The sequence below is a fragment of the Diospyros lotus genome, chromosome 3, assembly GCF_014633365.1.
Source record: "Diospyros lotus cultivar Yz01 chromosome 3, ASM1463336v1, whole genome shotgun sequence".
NCBI lineage: Eukaryota > Viridiplantae > Streptophyta > Magnoliopsida > Ericales > Ebenaceae > Diospyros > Diospyros lotus.
The window spans coordinates 29,965,566-29,990,933 of NC_068340.1; the positions used below are offsets into that span (position 1 = coordinate 29,965,566).

At 36.1% G+C, this 25,368-nt stretch overlaps 2 protein-coding genes across 8 annotated transcripts in view; both read left to right on the forward strand.

Moving 5' to 3' along the window:
* LOC127796598 (scarecrow-like protein 14) overlaps positions 1-25,368 on the forward strand; it is a 165,522-nt gene that overhangs the window by 22,873 nt on the left and 117,281 nt on the right. Inside the window, exons 1-2 of one of the 6 annotated variants that reach the window (XR_008022037.1) lie at positions 21,384-21,637; positions 22,106-22,249. The exons of 1 other annotated variant lie outside the window; for it this stretch is intronic. The gene's annotated coding sequence lies outside the window, so the exon portion shown is untranslated. Of the gene's footprint in view, positions 1-21,383; positions 21,758-22,055; positions 22,250-25,368 lie in introns of those variants that run through there. 4 more of the 6 variants (XR_008022035.1, XR_008022036.1, XM_052328822.1 and 1 more) reach the window with 4 other exon arrangements.
* On the forward strand, positions 1,502-24,337 carry LOC127796603 (scarecrow-like protein 33). 2 transcript variants are annotated; one of them, XM_052328840.1, is made up of 3 exons: positions 1,502-1,961; positions 2,359-3,241; positions 22,995-24,337. In XM_052328840.1, exons 1-3 carry the CDS (start codon positions 1,945-1,947, stop codon positions 24,210-24,212), a joined length of 2,118 nt encoding a protein of 705 aa, XP_052184800.1. In that variant the 5' UTR covers positions 1,502-1,944; the 3' UTR covers positions 24,213-24,337. The 2 variants fall into 2 exon arrangements, with proteins under 2 accessions (XP_052184800.1, XP_052184798.1); XM_052328838.1 differs by lacking the exon at positions 22,995-24,337 and having other exon boundaries at positions 2,359-4,616.

Consider the following 25,368-nt stretch of genomic DNA (forward strand, 5'->3'; position numbering starts at 1 on the left):
AGAGATTTATGGCAAAGGAAACTTCTTATTAGGGATGCTGAATAGGTTGGGCAACTTATGGCTCATTTAAGTGGCTTGGCTTATTATTGTAGCAAGGCAAAGTTAATTCCTCAATTATGTAAGGTCAAGTTGAGCTCAACATTTTTAGACTCACAATCTTGCCCATCTAAGGCCTCAACTTGGCTCGGGTCCATGCGCCTAGCTTGTGGACTCAGCCTGTTGTGTTCGACTGAATTTTAATTTTATAAAAATAAAATTACAAATAATTTAAGTTTGAATTTGAATGGTTGATATTTTATTTTAATAAGTCTAATAAACATTACATAGAAGTGACAATTAATAAATCTTAAATAATTTATTTTTCATATACAATTTTACACTTTTATAAAAAAATTATATCTTATACGCATAATCGCTTTAAAATATTTTAATTATATTAATTACATAAATATATTTTTAAAATTAATTTAAAAATTCTATAGTAGGGTGGCAGAATTAAATTTCAATGGGGATGGATGATGGGTGTACCAAGTTGCCGTTGACTATTGACCCTGTTGTGAAAATAAAAATTAAAAATAAATCCTTTAAATGTATTAATAATATTATGAGTATTGTATATATGTATAATTAATAAAATATGCCATTTTACAGAAAGATATAAGATTTACACAAGTATTCCATTAGTGTAATGAAATAATACAACTTCTTCTAAATGACAAACTTTATAAAATATTAAAATCTATATATACACAAAAGATAAGATAAATTGGGGTTAATTAATGATTCTTTAATTTATTTTTATTTATACTCGGTTTGTTTTTTATAATTATTATTTAAAAACACAATATAACCTTTGAATTGGTGGGCTCCATTCGATAACTGCATCTTCTCTTTTTCAACGAGTCTCTTTCCCCTTTATCTTTGATCATTTCATTTGGGTTCCCAAGTTCAACTTCCACCTTGAAATGACAACTCAAAGCCCCACCCAACAACCATAAGGCAGGTCCTTACCTGCTTAAATATAAAATTGCAAAAATAATTTTTTTTCTTAACATTTATTTAATTAAGTTAAAATTTAACACAAAATAAAAAATAAAATTCAAAATATGGATTATGGTGTAATAGAATACATAGTTGATGGTTGGTTTCCATGAACCAAATATGATGACTGATCTTTTTTTTTTAATATTTTCTATTGAATTCAAATTAATTTAATTCAATTAAATAAATATTAAGAATAATTTAAATAACTTCATTTCTAGCATGAGATTTAGGGTAGGGTTTGAGAAAATTTAAAAATTAAGGAGTGTTGGGTCAAAAAATTAAATAAATTTTAAAATTAAAGAACTAAAAGACTAAAATTAAAGAGACGTTTACAATAAATTGATTCGTTAGTTATGAAAATAAAATAAAATAATAATTGTAGACGCGGCTACCTGTACGATAACATGTTAATAGTAAAAAAAGGCGAGATGAGATGATTCCAACTTAAACAGTCAATTGGCGGGTGGGTTCTGTAACTTCTGTTCCCACTTCCCAATCTGGAGGGAGGGAGGAAGAAGCCAACGGTACCATTCCTTTGAAGAAGAATGGGTTGGGTTATTCATGTCGAGTCGGAGGAAGTTTCCCGGTCATAAACTATAACGCCAGGTCTACATCATCGTTTCAGATAAGTCTCCTTCATTTGGACTAGGCCAATTCCTTCAACTTGACTATTAGGGTTGACTGCTTTTAGCTCATATATGGTTCATCCCCCCTTTTTTTAATCACTGCCACTGGGCATCCTTGTTACAAAGATCTTTACTGAGTTCTGTCTCATGCAAGGTACGGGTTCTGCTTTATTCTTGTTTTGATTTTATATTCCCAAATCGGGGTGAATATCCCATACAGATTCTTGAGTTTTGCTGTGCTTCTAATTGATCTCTCGTCTTTGGGAACGGTGATATGGGGATACGAATCACGTAAAGATTCTTCAGCTTCTTTGTTCTTCAAATTAATTTCTCCATTTATCTTCGTCTTCTGTTCCTCGCGTTGTTTCTCAGATTTTAATATATGCATTAAGCTTCATCTAATTTATATCTGGGCGAGGATTTCATATTTTTTTCATATTATCTTTCTATTGATTCTGTTTCGGTGAATGCTGTTTCTGTTAGAATTGCTTTCAATTTCTATGGTTCTCTAGCTTTCTTATCTGGTCATAGCAGTTTCTCTTTTAATCTCTTTTATAGTTACCTTTGTCGTAGTTCTTTCTCTTTGGTTTGGTGTTTTAATTTAGCTTATACAAGCTGTCAGTTTTGAACATCAGCAGACCACAGGTTTAGTTCTTGAAGTTGGATTTCCGTCAAATTTCTGTACCAGGAAGGTGTCCATGGATTTGCATCACTGGTCATTTTCTGGTTCCACGGACGGATGTGAGTCAAAACAGGAGTCTGTTTCAGCCTATTCAGATCCTAATTCGATTACAGGATTTCAACTTGAAGATGTGAACCGACAATATGAATACTCGAATGTTCTCCCCATTTCAGATGGTCCAGCCCCTGCAATTCACTCCACGGATTTGTCTGTGAGCTGTAGTGGAGATTCTGCAGAAAAATATGATTTCTGTGACTCTGTTCTCAAGTACATAGACCAGGTATTAATGGAAGATGACATGGAAGACAAGGCCTCCATGTTTGAGGACTCCACTCTTCATGCTGCTGAGAAATGCTTCTATGATATACTTAATGAAAGATATCCTTCCTTGCCCAATCTGGTGATGCCTCGTGAGGAAACAACTAGCACCCAATGTAGCAGCAGTTACGGTGGCAGCTCTCCTGATGCTGACAACTTGGTTAAATTTGGTGCAAGTATATCTCCACTTGTGCACAATCCTTCTGTCGACCATTCATTATTGACTGACTCACCATCATTTTCCTCTATAAGATTCCCTTGTCATAGAGTTATTGAACCCGTGAAGTCTCTTGTGAATTGGGGGGGGATCGAGAATCCGAGGAACATTATACCTAGTGAAAATGGCGGAACTTTTAATTTTGAGAACAACAGATTAGCATCAACTACAGCAAAGGAAAAGGTTTGGCAAACGACAGGCAAGCTGGAAAAGGATGAAGGGGACTGTCAGGGTAGTTTATTGAGGGGAAGAAAAAGTCTTGACCGAGAGGAGAGTTGCTTAGAAGAAGGGAGAAGTAACAAGAAGTCGACAGTAGATGTTGAGGAGTCTGTTTTACACGAGATGTTTGATAAGGTATTGTCCTTTGGCGAGTCTGCATTACACACTTCTGATGATGACCTGCCAACCGAGGCAGGCAAAAAGGGGCAAGAATATGAGCAAGCAAAAATATATGATAAAGAAAGAACCTACTACAAGAAAGGAATTGCGAAAAAGGAAGCACTTGATATGAGGCGACTACTGATACAGTGCATGCAATCTGTGGCAGACAATGATCTGATGACAGCAACTGAACTACTGAAGCGTATAAGGTTGCTTTCATCTCCACTGGGTGATGCATCCCAGAGGTTGGCTCATTACTTTGCTAATGGTCTCGAGGCACGGTTGACCAGTTCTAGGACCTCAGAATATAAACCCTTTTCTTTCCTGAGCTTAGTGGAAGCTGACGTTTGGAAAGCTCATAAATTGTGCGTTTCAGCATTCCCTTTCATGGGGATTTCTTACTTCGTTGCAACCCAAATGATCATGGAACTGGCTGAGAAAGCTACTTGTCTTCACATTATCAATCTTGGTATTCTTCATGGCCTCCAATGGCCCCCGCTTATTCGGCGTTTATCTGAAAGACCTGGTGGACCTCCCAAGCTTCGCATAACGGCAATAGACCTTCCCCAAATTGGATTCCGACCAGATGCAAGGGTTAAGGAGACAGGACGGCGTTTAGCAACTTATTGTGAGAAGTTGAAGGTTCCATTTGAGTACAATGGCTTCGGACAAAAATGGGAAACTGTTAGTGTTGAGGATCTCAGGATTCAGAACGAGGAGGTGCTTGTTGTTAACAGTTTGTACCAGTTTCATAACTTACTTGATGACACAGTTATGGAGCGTAGTCCAAGGGATGCAGTTTTAAACTTAATCAGGAGGATTAATCCAGATATTTTCATACATGGAGTAGTTAATGGCACCTATAATTCCCCATTTTTTGTATCACGGTTCCGTGAGTGTCTCTTCCATTTCTCTTCTTGGTTTGATATGACGGATGCTAATGTGCCGCGTCATAATCATGATAGAATCATGCTTGAGAGGGAAATATATGGGAAGGCCATTTTGAATATCATAGCATGTGAAGGGTTAGATAGAGTTGAAAGGCCAGAGACATACAGGCAATGGGAGATTCGGACACTCAGGGCAGGGTTCAAGCAGGTTCCTTTGAATCAGGAGATTCTTAAGGAAGTAAGAGCTAAGATCAAATCATCGTACCACAAGGACTTTTTTATCGACAAGGCCGATAAGTGGATGATGTGTGGATGGAGAGGTCGAGCCCTCTTTGCCATCTCGTCTTGGAAGCTTGCCTAGCTAGCTGTTATGTATGCCTCTATAGCATAGGACAATGAAACTATATACGAACTTTTATGACTTCTTGTTTTAGTTAAACATGATTCTCTATTATTAAGGACAGTGAATATCTTTAACGTTATGCATGCAGAATGTTTACTGTTTAATTTCTTTTGATTTCAAATCCCCCTTGTTTTGCTGATTGTATTTTTTGCTATCCTAAGATAACCACTATCAGACTCACTACATTAAGCACGCAAATATTTGTATGTTCAACTCTGGCCAAAGGAGGCCGCCATATCTTCTTACCATGGGCTAACCCTAGGGTTAATGCCTCCTTTTTTTTTTTTCTTTTCTGTTTTTTTATGATTTAGGTGTCCAAACTTCGCCCACCTAGTTCTAGAGGAAACCAGCCTTCCCCCCTGATTTGGTTTCTGAATAAATTGAATGTGGTCATAAGTTTATATACTTCTAAGCGGACATACGGTCAACCCCCATTAAATTGAGGTATTTCTATCTCTACTAAGAATTGATCCCCCGCCACTCCCAAGGAAACTTGGAAGCTTTACCACTTGTGTCATGCTCTGGGGGCGTCAATGCCTTCTTCTTCTTTTTGTTTTCCTTCTTCTTCTTCTTCTTTATGTTTATGTTTGTGTTTGTGTGCGTATGTATTTCATAAAAGTCCACTTATCTATCTCTTTTCCAATTCAAGTTTTGCAAAAGCTCTTTGGCATGTATCTACAGCTAGATGTGGGCAAAAATTCAAAAAATTCGAATTAATTGAACCGAACTAATCGAAAATGGCAGTTCAGTTTGATTCAATTTGTGGAACAGTTTAGTTTAGTTAGGTTTTTTGAGTATTTGAGTTAATTTGGTTCAGTTAAATGTTTTTATTTAAAAAATTAAAATAATCGAACCAACCAAATTATTAAAAAAAGGACATCATTTTTTACTAAATTAACTCACTCACTCATAAAATGCTCATTTTTTTATAATTTGATTAGAGAGAATTAGAGAAGCAAAGCACTTCCCTCCCCAGCTGCCCTTCCTCTCCCTCTTTGCCTTTGGCCCTTTGCCATCTCCGAGTCTCCACTTTCCATTCTCCAAATTGCTATCAGTTTCCGATCCGATTTGCTATAGACAAACTCATTGTTTGCCTCTGCCTACGTGTTCTTCGACTCTTTCATTTTTCATCTTCTATATTTAGTTTTTGTTTCATCTTCTTCGATTTTCGTCCCTCTCATCTCAACTCGTCATCACCATCCCACACCTCTCACGACTCTCCATGACGCTGATCGTCGTCTTCTACCCTTCTTCATCCCTCTGGTGAGTAGTTTCTAACTCTCCGCTACCAATCCACACCCCTTGCGACTAGTCGACTATGTTCTCCTTTGTCCATCTAGTCTGTGACTTGCCCATCGCTGATCGTCATCTTTTTCGCCTTCTTTCGTTCTTCATCCCTCTTCTTTGCAACTTGTTCATCATCGATTGTCATCTTAAAAGGTCATTTTTTTTTTTTTTTGGCAAACCGATCAAACTAAATTATATTTCAGCCTATTTGGTCTATTCGGTCTATGGAGCAATTCAGTCGACTAGGTTTGATTTTTTGTTTTAATTCAGTTTATTCAGTTTCACTAAACCAACTGAAACCTAGTGGCAACTTTGCTGGGCAACTCTGATTACTTTTCTTTCTTTTTATTTTTTTGTCTAGTTTTGAACTAAAAGTCTAGAAACAGCACGAACGGAATTCAAACAAGTTTCGCATGCTTTTCCCATAGAAACTGCTTATTAAATGCACTAAATTCTCAAGCATCCTGATGGGGCTTCTCATGATATATGAGAATTATCATGGCTTCCTAACTTGTAAAGGAATTAATGCTTTAATCTATTGACTCTGCAAATGATCAAAGCCTGATAATTTAATCAATTGATTGTTGCACCACTGTGGGAAACTTCTCTAGGATTGCGCGTATAGCTCCATCTCAGTCATAGCTTGAGAGTTGTCGAGTCCCCATGGTTGAGATATTATCTGAATGGCATAACACTCGCTGCCTGCCCGGATCAATTTCTATATGACATTCACTTCGATTGCCCGGGTGGTACTTGATTGCATAGCCAAGCGAACTTGTTGGCCCGCTAAGGTGAACTCCATGGTCAACTGCTTATAATAAAAAATAACCTTGCCTAGTTGGGCTAATCACTACACACCTAGTACTATGTCTATCCTAGCTAATGGTTTGACATATAGATCAACAGTAATTGAAATGTGCTAGATTTTCATACTTACAGCCTTGCACTGTTGTGTGCATGTAAGGCATTCCTCGCTGACAACACATATTTCAAACGACTCGATGCTGGTAGTCGAAATCTGCAACCTGTGGGCAACTTTGGCGCTAATGAAATTGTGGGTTGACCCATTATCGATTAGCATGCTAATAACTTTGCCCTTGAGCATCGCTGTCACCTTTATAGTCTATGGCCTTACTGTGATGCCCCGTTCTCACTTACGGGTGCTACTCATGAACAATTACCCGAATTGTCCACCTACCCGGCCTTAGGTGAAGGGCGGACCATGTTTCAAGACGAAACACCCTAGGTTAGAACTAGGCCCGTCCTTCTCTTCCCTCAACCACAGGATTCACTGGCAGAATTAGGCTTAACCACACCGCACTTGGCTAAAAAGAAAATCTCCTTAAGATGCCCAATTGTCATTTTCTCATTTATATTTAATTCTTTTTTTCCATCCAAGAATTTCATCGGGCTCTAAAAAAATCCACCATTTCAATCCATACATTGATTGATTACCAATTTTGGAGGAGAAACTCAAAAATTTTCATTTTTCAAAATTCGGCATTTATCTCCAAAAATGCCCGAAAAATCCTTTTATTTTGAAAATTCTTCCGAGGTCTAAAATCAATTAAGAATGTCCCAAAATCCCCCTAAAATTCCAAATTTTTGAAAAAAATTGGTCGGCGAGGCCTGCTGGCGAGCCTGGGGCCCCGCGGTGCACTGGCCGCTCAGGCTGGCCGAGCACCGCGCGCGCTGGCCACGCGCTTGCTCGAGCGCCCGCCCGCTGCCGCCCGCGCGGGGGGTTGCTACCACCTGCTGCAACTTTTTTTTTTTTTTCTTTTGAGCTTTTAAACCCATAATTTCCAAAAATCTCACCCCTCATAAATGCATAAAAAATATCCATTTTTCACCTCCCAAAAGCCTCATTTTCACAACAAAATTCATATTATTTTACTTAATTTGGTGCTTCCCACAACACACACAAAAAATGAGACTTTCACCACAACTTAGACTTCAACATGCCATAAGCCAATATCTCATTTTAAAATACAATCAAACACTCCCCCCCCAAAAAAAATACACCCATAGACTTAGGCTTAAACAAGCCATTACCAACCAAATACATTACATTACATAAATTAACACAATAACATAGGCTTCCCTAAACCATTCAGTACACTTGAATCTTTATTTTCATGCTTCCACAAGTCATTCCACTTTGTCTTGATTTTTCCCATGCTTTCACAACCTATATTTGAGGGTAAAAACTTCATGAGCTATTAAGCTCAATAAGGGTGCAATGCAAAATAAATATGAACATAACAAGATTATATGATGACAAATGCATGCAAGTGTGGCTAGGTCTCTTTGCCCTCACAACCCACCAAGATTAGTGGTATCAACCCACCATTTCAACCATATTCCCAAACTACCCTATGGCCATAGGTCTCATGTACACAATAGAACATGTCAAATGCAACATATACATTTATGAACCATATTTACAATACATTGCAAGGCCACCCTCCCATGGGGCCATTCCTTACCTCTTTTCATTATTTGAAGCTCCAAGAACCTCCTAGCTTCAATACCATCTCTTCTCCTCAAGAGACCCTTAAAGAAAATTTTTTAAGGAGACTTAGCTACCATTTAAGAGAAATAAAAGATTACTAGATTAAGGAAAAACCCTTACCTTAGCACTCTTCATTTTCTTTCTTCATTCTCTTCCCTTTTCTTCTCTTTTCCTCTCATTAGAAAGCTTCGCTCTTTTCTTACTTTCTTTCTTTCAAATGACAAAATTTGAGACAAATGCTCTCTTTCCCCTTATATACTTCTTCCATTTCCTTTCTTTTTTTTTTGGATTAATTTCCTAGTCTTGATATTTTAAATGCAAGACTTCATCTCCACCATCCATTCTTTTCTCTTTTGGAGAGGAAATCCTAGCATTCCATAACAAGTACAATCCATGTGCTTTGGAGGCTTTAATCTCATCCATCCAATTTGAAAGATTTAATCTTCACCCTTAATAGAAAACACACTCTTAAGAAGTTGGCAATCCATGCCAACCACAAGCTTCCATCCACCACCATTGGATCACAATCTCACTAAAAGATTAATCCCAATCATTGGATTTATTAATTTCTCAACATTTACTAAATGCAGACAATTTTCACACATTAAGAATGAATGACATAAATCATTTATTTCTCCTTTAAATAAATCTTATATTTTCAAAGCATTAATGAGAGACCATTTTCCCATTTTCCTTTAGATTTATTTAATTCACCATAATTTCAAGCATTAATGGTGACCATTTACTTTTCTTTTTGGATTTTCTTTTAATCCAACACTATTATGCTTCTCATTAAATGCTTGAAAGACCAAAATTATTTCCTTTTACATTTAATTAAATCACCCCATTTATACTTGAACAAGACTTTGTCAAATGTCACATTTTAAACCCATACTTGGCTCTCAAGTTCTCATCTCATCCATTCATGTGGCATTTTCACATTTATTCACCAATTTAGGGAAAACATAATTATTTTCTCAAATAATTTAATATCCACAATTTTTCCTATTTTCCATAATTAAATTCCTTTATGGAATTACTCCAAATTACCAAAATACTCTTTCATGAATTATTAATCCCATATCTCCACATAAATACAAAATTGAGATTTAATTCACTTACTCACCTAATTCCTCATAGGAATTATTTTCAATTTACCAAAATACCCTTTATTGGACTTCACTATCCAAATTACCAAAATGCCCATCTCATAGGACACCAATATTCTCAAGGATCTAACACCTTCTCAATGACATTTTTGGAAGTTTTCTTACTTCCTTTCTCATTCTCATAACACTAGGATTACTGGGTGTTACACCTACGGATCCTGCCAGTGCATGCAGAGACACCTTTGGTAGATCTTCAACCTCCACTTCGTTGCTTGTTACAGTCAAGTTGAAAGGCATGTTAGGCTTTGCCTCTTCGCTTTTCTCTTCCTCGAGTGGGTCTTCTACCTAGATCAAGAAGGATTGGGCCACCTTGCACTTGTGTCATAGGGTGAACTTTTCGTTACAATTGAAATAGAGGCCTTGCTCCCTCCTATTTTGCATCTCGGCCCACGATAGCTTGTGGACCCCTGGTGGAATGCACTTATTACTTGTGGCTTGTGGCACAGGCGGTGGCCTTGCCTTTTGCGCCCCTGAACTGGATCCGACCAAGGTAGGCCCTTTGTACGTCGTTGCCTTGCACATCCTGGTGGGTCTGTGCAACTTTACCTCTATAGTGATGTTTGGATTTAGGCCCCCAATAAATGCCTTCTCTGGCCAGTCGCTAGCCTCCATGGCCACCTGTTCAAATTTCGGTTGGTAGTCCCTCAAGGACTTGGTTTGTCCCATCTTCGATAGGACTTCATCATAGTCTATATAACCTGTGGGCCCAAAACTTGTCCATACCTCCTGCTCAAAATCTTTCCAAAGAATGAATCTCCCTTGATTCTCATATGTGCGTGAGAGCCACCGCCACCAATGATTAGCCTCGCCCTCAAGGAAATATGTGGCATACTCCACATTCTCATTGTTGCTCATATCTTGCGTCTTGAAAAATAAATTGGCCAAGTTAAGTAAGACATGGGATCTTCACCAGTGAATTTCGAAAACTATAAGCGCAGCTTGAATATTATGCCAGTGGTACATGTGGGATTCTAGTTACTGCCTCGCTCATCCACGTCAGATTCACTATCAAAGCCAGAATTAGATCTCTGGCTGGCTAAGGTAGAAGATTGTCACTTGTGGGATGACGAACGACTGTTTCCATGCCTTGGTGACTGCTATTGCTGCTGCATTAGGATGGTTAGATTCTAGAGAGTCTATTCCACCCATGAGAACCATTCTTCCATGGTGTTGGCCATGTTTTTCAGGTTCTCAATGTGGTCCCTGTGCATTTGTCCTCCTACTATTATTGGATGAGAGTCAAATAGAAAAAACTTTTGAGTACGTCTTCCAAGCACTAGAGCTCTGAAAGTGAGGGTAGGTAACCTCTAAAGTAGAGCATCAATGATGGATGCCCTAGTTCCCGTAAGAGTGATTAACGCCTAACTATCTTAGGATAGAAGGGGAGAATCAAAAAGTGTGAAGACACTTGGGCAAATTTTGAGTATTTCATTCCCTTCCAAAAGAAAGCCAAGTCAAGCCTTATATAGTGGTTGGCCCTCTTGTTGCTTTGTACATAAATGCAGAATGCATGAATGCTAATAGAATGCATCTACATGAATGCTATAATAAAGAGAAATACATAATTATGGAATTAAAAAACAATTAAAGGAAAGCCAGATTAAGGGAATGCTAATTTGTGTTGCTGGTCTTTTGGCTACTGATATTCACGAGTTGGGTACTGGGCCTACTGGTGTTGGGCCTGTGATAAGCTTAACTCAGTAGGTTCACTCTGTGGGCTGACAATTGTTTGACATGTGAACTGGGGCCTCAGATGGCCTAGTTGGCTGGCTGGTGCTATTTGCGTGCAGTAGACTACTACTCATTGCTCCAAGACTCAGCCTGTTGTCCGAGCCCGCTGTGTCCTGAACCTCAAGGGTTGAGACTCGCGATCCTAAGAACTTTGCCCTCTTTGTGTCTCCATTCTCCAAATTATAGTCAGTTTTCGATTTGATTTGCGATAGATAAACTTGTTGTTTGCCTCTGCTTTTGTCTTCTTCAACTTTTCTTCATTTTTTGTCTTATATCTTCAATTTTTGTTTCGTATTCTTCGATTTTCATCCCTCTCACCTCGACTTGAAGTCACCATCCCACACCCTTCACAACTCTCCACAACACTAACCATCGTCTTCTACTTTTTTTCTTTCCTCTAGTAAGTCTAGTATGTGACTCTCTACCGCCAACCCACACCCTTTACGACTCGCTGATTATATTTTTGGGCTTATAAGCCCTTTAACCCATCTATTCATTTATTAATTTTAATTAATATGGGTCCAGCCTATGATTATATATATATGTGTGTGTTAAGCTCAAGGGTAAGTAAATAAGATTTTGATAATAACAAAAATATTTTTATGATATAAATATATTTTTTACTCATGCAAAAAGTAAATTTATTTTGAATTAAAAGTGAATTGCTTTTAGACACATTTCCTTATTTTAATCCTTTATGTTTCAAAAGTTTATATTTGAATTTTTATATCTTGATAAATGTATTTCTTTCTCATGTAAAAAATAAATTTATTTTGAATTAAAGGTGAATTGTTTTAGACATGTTTTCTTGTTTTAATCTTTTATATTTCAAAAGCTTATATATGAATTTTCAAATCTTGATTTATCATGCAAAAAGTAAATTTATTTTGAATTAAAATTGACTTGCTTTTAGATATATTTCCTTATTGTTTAAGAAAGTTTAAACAATTTTTGAATTTAAAAATTCATATTAACCTTTTTTTTAATTGCTAGTTTGTTTGAAATATATATATATATATATGGCAAGTATGGAGGTTCAAGATAGAATAAACTTGATAAAGCATTCAAACAAGAGTGAGAATGTTTAAAGTGTTGGAAGTGTACTACCTGGTGGAATTCTTAACCGTTGGTGACTTGTTTGTAATTGTCTCTAATTGTAAATTTGTTATTTTTACTCACTTGTTATGTGAAGAGATTGTTTTTGCTAGTAGTGTAATAGTGGTTCTTGCTTAGGCAAGAGATTATATGTTAGTTTAACTCCAATTAAAAACTAGTATTGATTCTCTCTAATGGAATCTCAAGCTAAGTTTTAAGAGCTTCAAGATAAGTCTTGAGAGAGAGGATTAGGTTTTTAGAGTCGAACCTTTATAAATTTCTTTTATTCCTTGTGGTTATGTGATTTTATTGTTATCAATTCCACTGCAATTATCACATATTAAGATCACAAATTTAAAAGTTTTCAAAAAAGCTAAAATTATTAATTTTTGAAAACCCAATTCACCATTTTCTTGTGTATTTTTCTGGGCAATAATTGGTATCAGAGTAGGTATATAATCTACTCTAATTATCTATTACTCTTCCTTGTGATCTTTATCTTCTATATTTAACTATGTCAACCACTATTAGTAACGGTACAGCCGAATATTAGTCCACAAATAGACCTCATTTATTTCGTGGCATAAACTATATTATTGGAAAGTTAGAATGAAAATTTATATTCAAGCTAATGATTATAACGCATGGAAATCTATAACTTAAGGTATAGAAATGTCTACCATAATAGAAGAAGGGGAAGTAGTTCCAAAACCTAAGGAATAATATAATGAAGATGATACTAAGAAGGTACAAAGCAATGCTAAAGTTATGAATCTTTTATATTGTGTACTTTCACCCACTGAATTTAATAGAATCTCAGGTTGTGACACAACTAAGCAAATATGAGATATGTTACAAGTAACACATGAGGAGACTGATCAAGTTAAGGAAACTAGGATTGGCATGCTTGTTTATAGTTATGACCTTTTTAAGATGAAATCTGATGAGTTTATTTCCAAAATGTTTACTAGATTTATTGATATTATTAATAATCTTAAATTTTTTGGCAAAACTTATCTTAACTATGAAATTGTTAAAAAGATCTTAAAGTAATTACCAAAAGAATAAAAGCCTAAAGTCACTGTCATTTAAGAGTCAAAGAATCTTAAGACTCTTGTCCTTGATGAGCTAATGGGATCTCTTATTACCTATGAGATGGAGCTCAAAGAAGAGGAGGAAGAGGCAACAACATCAAGAAGAAAGGAACTATTGCGTTGAAGTCCATCGAAGATGAAGATGAAAGGGATTACAGTGGTGAGGATGACGAGCTTGCCCTCATCACAAAAAGATACAACATGTTAATGAAGATGAAAATCCTAAAAAAGAAGCCTTAAAAGAAGATAGAGGAGTCTCAAAAGAAAGAGTCAATTATTTGCTATGAGTGTAAGAAACCTAGTCATATTAAGCCAAAATGTCCATTGCTCAAGAAATCAAAGAAGAAGGCAATGGTGGCGGCATGGCTTGACAGTGAAGAAAGTGAGCAAAATGATGAGTCTCAAGATGAGATTGCAAATGTGATTCTCATGGCTCTTGAGGATGAAGTAAAACCAAACTCTTCTTCTTTAGATTTAATATAAGAACAACTCCTTGATGCATTTTATAATGTTTTTGATAAATTCGAAAAAGTTTCTACAAAAAATTTCACTTTAAAAAATAAAATGACTTCTTTAAGAAAAGAAAATGATGTTATGAAAATAAAAATCAAAAACTTTAAAATAGAAAGTGTCTCTCTTATATTAAAAAATGAAAGTCTTGAAAAAGAAAATGAAAGTCTCAAAAAAGAAAATGAAAGTTTGAAAAACCAAGTAAAAGAAAAAATTAATTTTGTCAAAAATAAGCAAAATAAAGATCATAAAATAAAAAAAAAATAATTTTTATAATCCTAATCAAAAGATCTATAAGAATACATTTTGACAAAATTCCAAAGAAAAATCATTATTCTTTGGTACATATTTTTCTTGTTATGAAGAATGACATAAAGCCTACTCATGCCCATATAAAAGAAAATTAGTTAACAAAGTATGGGTGCCTAAAAATATTCTTCCAGAATTTGCTAATCAAGCTAAACCCAAGGAAGTTTAGGTACTAGAAACAAGTGCTAGAAATGTTTGTAGGAAAAATCAAAGTCTCAATGGAGTGCAAAGTGGTTCTTCGATAGCGCATGCTCAAGACATATGATCAGAAATTTGAACAATTTCCTTAAACTCAAACCAAATGATGGAGGTTTTGTAACTTTGGGAATAACGCCAAATGTAAAATAATTGGTGTTGAAAAAATAGGAATGCTTATTCCACTATTATTGAAAATGCGCTATTTGTTGATGGATTGAATCATAACTTACTTAGCATGAGTCAACTATGTGATTAGGATATATTGTTATATTTGAATCATCTAAATGCGTAATTAAACATGAGTCTAATATTATATTTGTTGGTCAAAGACATGAAAAAATATATATAGTTTATTTAGATAATCTCTTAGCAAATAATGTAAGATGTTTATCTACAACTAATGAAGATTGTTGGATTTGGCATAAAAAACTAGGTCATGCTAGTATTTGAAAAAGACAAAATTTCGTGTAATTTGGTCTTTTTCAATTGATTTGATTTTGCTTCCTACATCTTGAAATGAAATTGTGTGAGAGCCATAAAATTCATTAATGTTTTAGATGTTTCTACACAAGACGTCAATTATTGTTGTTAAAATACAATAATAAATTTATTTGATTGAAAATGTCATCATCAAATTGTCTGAATTTGCAAAAAAAGAAACAGTCAGAGAGCACGGAAAGGTTCTCCTGCAAACATTCCAATAATTAAGTCAGACATTGGAGATGATAAAAATTATATTGAAATCAATATCAAAGGCATACTTTTTCATTAATAAATGTCTGCAAAAAAGAATAGTCAGAGGGCACGAAAATGTTTTCCTATAAACACTCCAATACTTAAGTAAGATATTGGAGAAGATAAAAACTGTATTGAAACTAGTATCAAACGCGTACTTTTTCAGTAATAAATGTATGTTTACTTATAATGGGGTATGGAGTAATTTTCTTTATAAATAATTATTTATTCCTTTTTTAAAATATTAGGAGGAATTTTTGAATATCAAAATTATTTACTTTGCACATTAGTGTTTACGGAAAAATTCACACTTTTAGACCAAAAAATTATTTTGGGATTTTGAGCTTTTTTAATTTTTTAAATAAAATTTTGTCTATGATGTAATAAATAATAATAATAATAATAATAATAATAATAATAATTAGTACATTAATTCTACATTTCTTAAATTTTGGGACTTTTTTAAATTTTAAAATTCATTCAAATAGTTTCTAAACTTTTAATATTATCCACTACACATCTCTTATTACTAACGTCTGAATTTTGAGTTGTTTGTTTAAACGGCTTTAAAATTTTATTTTTTTATCAAATCAGCCGTGAACTTTTCTAAAATAGTCATAACAACCCTTACATAAAAAATAAAGTTAATTAAATTAAAATTATTCTTAACATTTATTTAATTTAGTTAAATTTAACACAGAATAAAAAATAAAATTCAAAATATCAATTAGGATGCAATAGAATACATAGTTGATGGATGGTTTCCATGAACGAAAAATGATGATTGATTTATTTTTTTAATATTTTATATTGAATTCAACTTAATTTAACTCAATTAAATAAATATTAAGAATAGTTTTAATTTAATTTAATTTAAATAAGAACATGAGATTTAAAGGTAGGGTTTAAGAGCCCACATTTGTTAGTCCCTCGACTATTCTACCAATAAAAATAAGTTAAATTATCAAATTAATACACATTATTAAATAATGATTATTTCTAATTTACGACAAAAAACGTAACATTTTTTTTTTCAAAATCCGTTTTGTAATTAATAGAAACAAAACCTATCTCTTCCTTCCAGACAAAATAAGTTTTTTTCATACAAAATACTTTCAAATGAAGATATAAGTTTTTTTTCTGTTAATTACATTATGAATTTCGGAAGAAGAATGTTAAGTTTTTCATCGTTAATTTGGGATAATTATTATTTAGTAATATATATTAATTTGCTTATATGATTTATTTTTATTGGTGGAATAAGGAATAAGACAACAAATCTAAGCTTACGGTTTAAGGATTATGTTATTTTTGAGAAAATTTAAAAATTAATTTGAAAACAAATGAAAATTTAAGGAGTGTTTGGGTCAAAAAAATTAAATAAATTTTAAAATTAAAGAACTAAAAGACTAAAATTAAAGAGACGTTTATGATAAATTGATCGTTAATTACAAAAATAAAATCAAACAATAATTGTAGACGCGGCGACATGTACGATAACGTGTCAATGGTGAAAAATGTTGTAGTTTATTTTAAATTAAACTAAAGGAAGAAGTATAGGGAACAAGAGAAGGAGAGGAATATAATCTAAAAGATAGCCTTCTATTAATCTGGAAGAAGAGAATAGAGAAAACTTCCGCACAGAAAGCTGATTGCAGCTAGCCTATTTATAATAGGCAGAGACTCCTACTTTCATGCCACTACTAACTAAATAGCTTAAGACTAGAACTTACAAATTAACTGAATTCAATCAGAAAAACTAATAAGTAGATAAGACTAAAGATTTATTCAACTACCTAACTAGCACAGAATCAAGATTACACATCAACATCCTCCCTTAATCCTGATTCGACAAAGTAGTCATTCCCATCTTCTGCTTCAACTTGATGAAAGCTTCATACTTCAGTGGCTTGGTGAGGATGTCAGCCACTTGATCTTCAGACTTGCAGTACTCCAATTTTATCTCACTTTTGACAACCTGATCTCTCAAAAAATGATAGCGTATGTCTATATGCTTGCTTCTTCCATGTATAACAGGATTCTTAGCCAGATTAATTGTAGAAACATTATCAATAAAAATCTTCGTAGACTCTCTCTGTGGAATATAAATATGACCCATTAAATAACGCAACCAGATTGCTTGACATGCACTTGATGTTGCCGCTACATACTCTGCTTCACAGGTTGAAAGTGCAACAATTGAATGCTTCTTAGAGGACCATGAGCAAGCTGTATTTCCGAGATTAAAACAGTAACCAGATGTGCTTTTATGGTCATCTAAATCTCCTCCCCAGTCACTGTCTGAGTATCCTACAAGAGTACACTGGTTAGTTGAAGCATAAAACAGACCATGATCATAAGTACCTTTTAGGTACCGCATAATTCTCTTGGCAACTTGCATATGAGATTGTTGAGGAGATTCCATAAACCTACTAATCAAACCAACTCCATAAGAGATATCAGGTCTTGTGCATGTCAAATATCGAAGGCTGCCAACAATTTGCTTAAAATAAGTTGAATCAATAGGAGCCCCGTCATCATTCTTTGATACTTTCGTTCCAACTTCCACAGGGGTTCTCACAGGATTGCATTCAAACATATGAAACTTCTTTAAGAGATCAATAGCATACTTCTTTTGGGAAATAAAAATCCCATCTTTTCTCTGAACTACTTCTATTCCAAGATAATATGACATTAGACCAAGGTCTGTCATTTCAAATTCATCCAACATAGATCTCTTAAATCTGAAATCATTATGGGATTATTGCTTGTAAAGACTAAATCATCAACATAAAGACACAGCAATAATATATCACCAGAATTATTAACTTTAACATATAAAGAGTGCTCAGAGGGGCATTTTCCAAAACCTGTTTTACTGAAGAAATAATCAATGCACTTGTTCCATGCTCTCGGTGCTTGTTTCAGGCCATACAAAGCTTTCTTCAGTCTATAAACTTTATCTTCCTTTCCCTTCTTCACAAATCCTGGAGGTTGCTTGACATAGACTTCTTCTTCCAATGGACCATTTAAAAATGCCGACTTCACATCCATTTGGTGAACCTTCCAATGATTCTGTGCAGCCAAAGCAATAATCAATCTAATAGTTTCAATTCGAGCAACAGGAGAGAATACCTCTTGATAGTCATAACCCGGAAGTTGCTCATATCCCTTCGCCACCAATCTTGCCTTATGCTTTTCTAACTTGCCATCTGACTTTCTCTTTGTCTTGAAAACCCACTTCACATCAATGGCATTGTGACCTTGTGGAATATCAGTAAGCTCCCATGTGTCATTTCTTTCTATTGCGTTTATTTCTTCAGTCATAGCCTTCACCCACTTGTATTCTCGATTTGCTTCCTCAAAAGTCATTGGTTCACAATCTGCGAACATTGCGAAATGCACAAAATTTCCATCATCATCAATAGCATTGTCAGAAATTACCTCAAAATCACGCAAGGTAATTGATGGCTGCCATTGTCTCCTTGGTCTTTCTGTTTCCAAAGGAGCAGATCTTTCTTGGGCAGAGATTGGTGAAGCCTCAAAATTTCTGATGGGAGCAGCAACTTCAGAGACCTCTTCAAGGTCAGTAATGAGGTGTCTTCTTGAATCATCATGTATTTCTTCATCCCATTTCCATATCTCATCTTCGGCAAACCTCACATCCCTGCTTAAAATCACCTTCTTTGTTACTGGATTATATAGCTTGTAGCCACCACGCTTGTAGCCAATAAAGATGGTTTTCACCCCTCGATCATCAAGCTTTGTCCTTGTTTGTGCTGGAACATAAGCATAAACAACTGATCCAAACACCTTTAGGTGTTTTACACTTGGCTTGTAACCACTCCATGCTTCTGCAGGAGTAATATCCTGGACACTCCTTATTGGAGACCTATTTAATAAATAAACAGAACACGATATAGCTTCAGCCCAAAAAGAATTAGGCATACCTTTGGCCTTTAACATGCTCATTGTCATATTCATTATCGTTCTGTTCTTTCGTTCGGCAACTCCATTGTGCTGTGGAGTGTAAGGAAATGTGACTTCATGCTTGATTCCCTGTTCTTCACAAAACTTGTTAAATTCAGCAGATACATATTCACCCCCACCATCAGTTCGCAAAATCTTAATAAAATGACCGCTTTCCTTTTCGACATGAGCCTTGAATTTCTTAAAATATCCAAAAACATCGGATTTCCTTTGCAGAAAATAAACCCAGATTTTTCTGCTATAATCATCAATAAAAGTGAGAAAATACCTATTGTTTCCAATAGTTAGTGTGTTCATCGGGCCACATACATCGGAGTGAATGAGCTCAAGTGGTTGTACTGCACGCTGATTTCTTTCAGCAAAGGGCATCCTACTTTGCTTTCCAAGAGTACAGGCTTCACATAACTGATCATGATGTTTAATGCTTGGCAAACCAGTCACCATATTTTTCTGAGCAAGCAACCTTAAACTACGAAAATTTAAATGCCCAAAACGAAGATGCCACAACCAAGATTCATCATTTATTATAGCATTAAGGCAGGTATAACTACCACTAGAAATATCAACTCGAAACATTCTATTCATGGTCAGAGGAGCCTTAAGAATGAGTGTACCTCTCTTATCAAGAATGGAGAGTTGTTTGTTCCGGATACTCATGTCATACCCTTTTTCCAGCAGCTGACCAATACTTAGCAGGTTACTTTTCATGCCCGACACATAAAAAACATCAGAGATGTATTTATGATATCCATTCTTCAAATTTATGAGAATCTTCCCTTTCCCCATTACTGGAATTGTGCTGTCATCGACAAATTTGACCTTGGATTTTACTGATTCATCAAGGTCAGTAAACAACTCTTTCTTGCCACACATATGATTTGTACATCCGGTGTCAAGAAACCAGGTGTGATAGCTTGGTGCTTCATCAGCTGCTGTAACCATCAAGAGGGCATGACTCTCATCATCTTCACTTCCTTGTACATACTGAGCCCTTTGATCATCTTTTTTGTATCTGCACTCACTCGCATAATGTCCAAATCTATGACATGAGTAGCATTCAACATTAGACTTGTCATACCTCTCTTTACCACGTCCTCGACCTCGGCTTCTGGAGTTCGAGTTGCGTTGATGGTGGTTATCTGATCTCTCCTTCTTGTCATTTCCTTGAAAATTGTTCTGACTTCCGCGGCCTCTGTTGTTGTTGTGACCCCCACGTCCTCGTCCTTTACCACACAAACTACCTTGTCCTAAATTGGTGTCACTGCTTCGTTCCGCTTTGGTGGAGACTTGACTTTGAAAGGCCTGCTCAATAGGCTTTTCAATTTGCTTCTCATTCATACGTTGCTCATGGGCTTGCAACGTACCTGATAGCGCATTAGTTGTCATCTCGGACAAATTATGAGCTTCTTCTATCGCCACCACTATATGCTCAAATCTGGGTGTTAGTGTCCGCAAAATTTTTTCAACTTTTAACTGCTCTGTATATTCCTCCCCATAAATTTTCATTTGATTTGTCAAAGCAAGAACTCGACTTACATAATCAGAAACACTTTCAGAAGATTCCATTTGTAAGAGTTCATATTGACGTCTTAGTGTTTGGAGTCTCACCTTCTTAACTTTATCCTCACCTTTAAATGACGTCATCAGGGTATCTCAAGCTTTCTTTGACGTTGTTGCAGCTTCAATCTTCTCAAAGACCTCATCATTCACCCCTTGATGAATGAGATACAGTGCCTTCTTGTCCTTCTTCTTCTGTTCGCGATGAGCATTTCACTGTGCTTCAGTTGCTGTTTCAGCAATTGCCGAAACTCCAGCCTCTACCACACTTAGCAGTTCGTGGTAGTCAAAAAGCACTCTCATCTGAACACTCCATCGGTGGTAGTTTTTCCCAGTCAAAATGGGAATAGAAATCTGAGTTGAGCCGTTCATCAACTTGGCTCTGATACCACTGTTGTAGTTTATTTTAAATTAAACTAAAGGAAGAAGTATAGGGAACAAGAGAAGGAGAGGAATATAATCTAAAAGATAGCCTTCTATTAATCTAGAAGAAGAGAACAGAGAAAACTTCCGCACAGAAAGCTGATTGCAGCTAGCCTATTTATAATAGGCAGAGACTCCTACTTTCATGCCACTACTAACTAAATAGCTTAAGACTAGAACTTACAAATTAACTGAATTCAATCAGAAAAACTAATAAGTAGATAAGACTAAAGATTTATTCAACTATCTAACTAGCACAGAACCAGGATTACACATCAACAAAAAAGGCGAGATGAGATGATTCGAACTTAAACAATAAGTTGGGGTTCTTAAATAATAAATATATACAGCCTTTTAATTGGCTGGCGGGTTCTGTTCCCACGGCCACTGGAGGGAGGGAGGGAGAAAGTAGCCAACGGACCATTCCTTGTTACAGAGATCTTTATTGAGTTGTGTCTCATGCGAGGTACGGGTTCTGCTTTATTCCCAAATCGGGGTGAATATCCCATACAGATTCTTGTGTTTTTTGCTGTGCTTCTAATTGATCTCTCGTCTTTGGGAACGGTGAAATTGGGATACGCATCACGTAAAGATTCTTCAGCTTCTTTTTTTTTTTTTTTTTTCCTGGGATTTTAATATATGCATCAAGCTTTATCTAATTTTTATCTGGGCGAGGATTTCTTATTTTATTCATATTATCTTTCATTTGACTCTGTTTCGGTGAATGCTGTTTCTGTTAGAATTCCTTTCAATTTCTAGGGTTCACTAGCTTTCTTATCTGGTGATAGCAGTTTCTCTTTTATAGTTACCTTTGTCGTAGTTCTTTCTCTTGGTTAGGTGTTTTAATTTAGATTATACAAGCTGTCAGTTTTGAACATCTGCAGACCACAGGTTTAGTTCCTGAAGTTCGATTTCCGTCAAATTTCTGTACCAGGAAGGTGTCCGTGGATTTGCATCACTGGTCATTTTCTGGTTCCACGGACGGATGTGAGTCAAAACAAGAGTCTGTTTCAGCCTATTCAGATCCTAATTCCATTACAGGATTTCAACTTGAAGATGTGAACCGACAATATGAATACTCGAATGTTCTCCCCATTTCAGATGATCCAGCCCCTGCAATTCACTCCACGGATTTGCCTGTGAGCTCTTGTGGAGATTCTGCAGAAAAATATGATTTCTGTGACTCTGTTCTCAAGTACATAGACCAGGTATTAATGGAAGATGACATGGAAGACATGGCCTCCATGTTTGAGGACTCCACTCTTCATGCCGCTGAGAAATACTTTTATGATATACTAAATGAAAGATATCCTTCCGTGCCCAATCTGGTGATGCCCCGTGAGGAAACAACTAGCGCCCAATGTAGCAGCAGTTACGGTGGCAGCTCTCCTGATGCTGACAACTTGGTTAAATTTGGTGCAAGTATATCTCCACTTGTGCACAATCCTTCTGTCGACCATTCATTATTGACTAACTCACCATCATTTTCATTTTCCTCTATAAGATTCCCTTGTCATAGAGTTATTGAACCCGTGAAGTCTCTTGTGAATTGGGGGGGGATAAAGAATCCGAGGAACATTATACCTAGTGAAAATGGCGGAACTTTTAATTTTGAGAACAACAGATTAGCATCAGCTATAGCAAAGGAAAAGGTTTGGCAAACGACAGGCAAGCTGGAAAAGGATGAAGGGGACTGGCATGGTAGTTTATTGAGGGGAAGAAAAAGTCTTGACCGAGAGGAGAGTGCCATCGAAGAAGGGAGAAGTAACAAGAAGTCGGCAGTAGATGTTGAGGAGTCTGTTTTACGCGAGATGTTTGATAAGGTATTGTCCTTTGGCGAGTCTGCATTACACACTTCTGATGATGAAGAAAGAACCTACTACAAGAAAGGAATTGCGAAAAAGGAAGCACTTGATATGAGGCGACTACTGATACAGTGCATGCAATCTGTGGCAGACAATGATCTGATGACAGCAACTAAACTACTGAAGCGTATAAGGTTGCTTTCATCTCCACTGGGTGATGCATCCCAGAGGTTGGCTCATTACTTTGCTAATGGTCTCGAGGCACGCTTGACCAGTTCTAGGACCCCAGAATGTAAACCCTTTTCTGTCCAGAGCTTAATGGAAGCTGACGTTTGGAAAGCTCATAAATTGTGCGTTTCAGCATTCCCGTTCGTGGGGATTTCTTATTTCGTTGCAACCCAAATGATCATGGAACTGGCTGAGAAAGCCACTTGTGTTCACATTATTCATTTTGGCATTTCTCTTGGCCTCCAATGGCCCCCGCTTATTCGGCGTTTATGTGAAAGACCTGGTGGACCTCCCAAGCTTCGCATAACAGCAATAGACCTTCCCCAAATTGGTCTCCGACCATATGCAAAGGTTAAGGAAACAGGACGGCGTTTAGCAACTTATTGTGAGAAGTTGAAGGTTCCATTTGATTACAATGGCTTCGGACAAAAATGGGAAACTCTTAGTGTTGAGGATCTCAGGATTCAGAACGAGGAGGTGCTTGTTGTTAACAGTTTGTACCAGTTTCAAAACTTACTTGATGACACAGTTACGGAGCATAGTCCAAGGGATGCAGTTTTAAACTTAATCAGGAGGATTAATCCAGATATTTTCATACATGGAGTAGTTAATGGCACCTATAATTCCCCATTTTTTGTATCACGGTTCCGCGAGTCTCTCTTCTATTTCTCTTCATGGTTTGATATGTCGGATGCTAATGTGCCGCGTCATAATCAGGATAGAATCATGCTTGAGAGGGAAATGTTGGGGAAGGCCATTTTGAATATCATAGCATGTGAAGGGTTAGATAGAGTTGAAAGGCCAGAGACATACAGGCAATGGGAGATCCGGACACTCAGAGCAGGGTTCAAGCAGCTTCCTTTGAATCAGGAGATTCTTAAAGAAGTGAGAGCTAAGATCAAATCATCGTACCACAAGGACTTTTTTATCGACAAGGCCGACAAGTGGATGATATATGGATGGAGAGGTCGAGCCCTCTTTGCCATCTCGTCTTGGAAGCCTGCCTAGCTAGCTGTTATGTAAGCCTCTATAGCATAGGATGATGAAACTATATACGAACTTTTATGACTTCTTGTTTTAGTTAAACATGATTCTCTATTATTAAGGACAGTGAATATCTTTAACTTTATGCATGCAAAATGTTTACTGTTTAATTTCTTTTGATTTCAAATCCCCCTTGTTTTGTTGTCTGTATTTTTTGCTATCCTAAGATAACCACAACAACCACTATCAGACTCACTACATTAAGTACGCAAATATTTGTATGTTCAACTCTAGCCAAAGGAGGCCGCGATATCTTCTTACCATTGGGCCAACCCTAGGGACAATGTGTCCTCTTTTTTTTTTTTTTTTTTATGATCCATATATTCGGATTTCGCCTACCTAATTCTAGAGGAGACCGGCATTTCCCTTTAGTTTGGCCTCTAGATAAATTGAATGTGATCTTAAGTTTATATAATCTCAAGCGGAGACACGATCAGTTCCCTTTAAATGGGGGCATTTCTACCTCTACCAAGAGTTAATTCCTCGTCACTCTCAAAAACACTTGGAAACTTTACCACTTGTGTCATGCTCCGGAAGCGTCAATGCCTTCTTCTTCTTTTCCTTCTTCTGTTTTATGTTTATGTTTGTATTTGTGTGCATATATATTTCATAAAGTCCACTTATCGGTCTCTTTTCCAAATCAAGTTTTGCTAAAGCTCTTTAACAGGTATCTGCAGTTAGAGGTGAGCAAAAATTCAAAAAATTCGAATTAATTGAACCGAACTGATCGAAATAGTGGTTCAATTTGATTCAATTTGTGGAACGGTTTAGTTCAGTTAGGTTTTTTTTGGGTATTTTAGTTAATTTGATTTAGTTAAATGTCTTTATTTAAAAAATTGAAATAATTGAACCAACTGAAATGTTATAAAAAGAGCATTGTCTTTTACTGAATTAACCCACTCACTCGTAAATGCTCGTTTTTTTTTAGTTTGATTAGAGAGAATTAGATAAGCAAAACACTTCCCTCCCCAACTCCCCCCCTCTCTCTCTCTCTCTCTCTCTCTCTTTGTCTTTGGCCCTTTGCCATCTCCGAGTCTCCACTTTCCATTCTCTAAATTGCTATCAGTTTCTAATCTAATTTGCTATAGACAAACTCGTAGTTTGCCTTTGCCTACGTCTT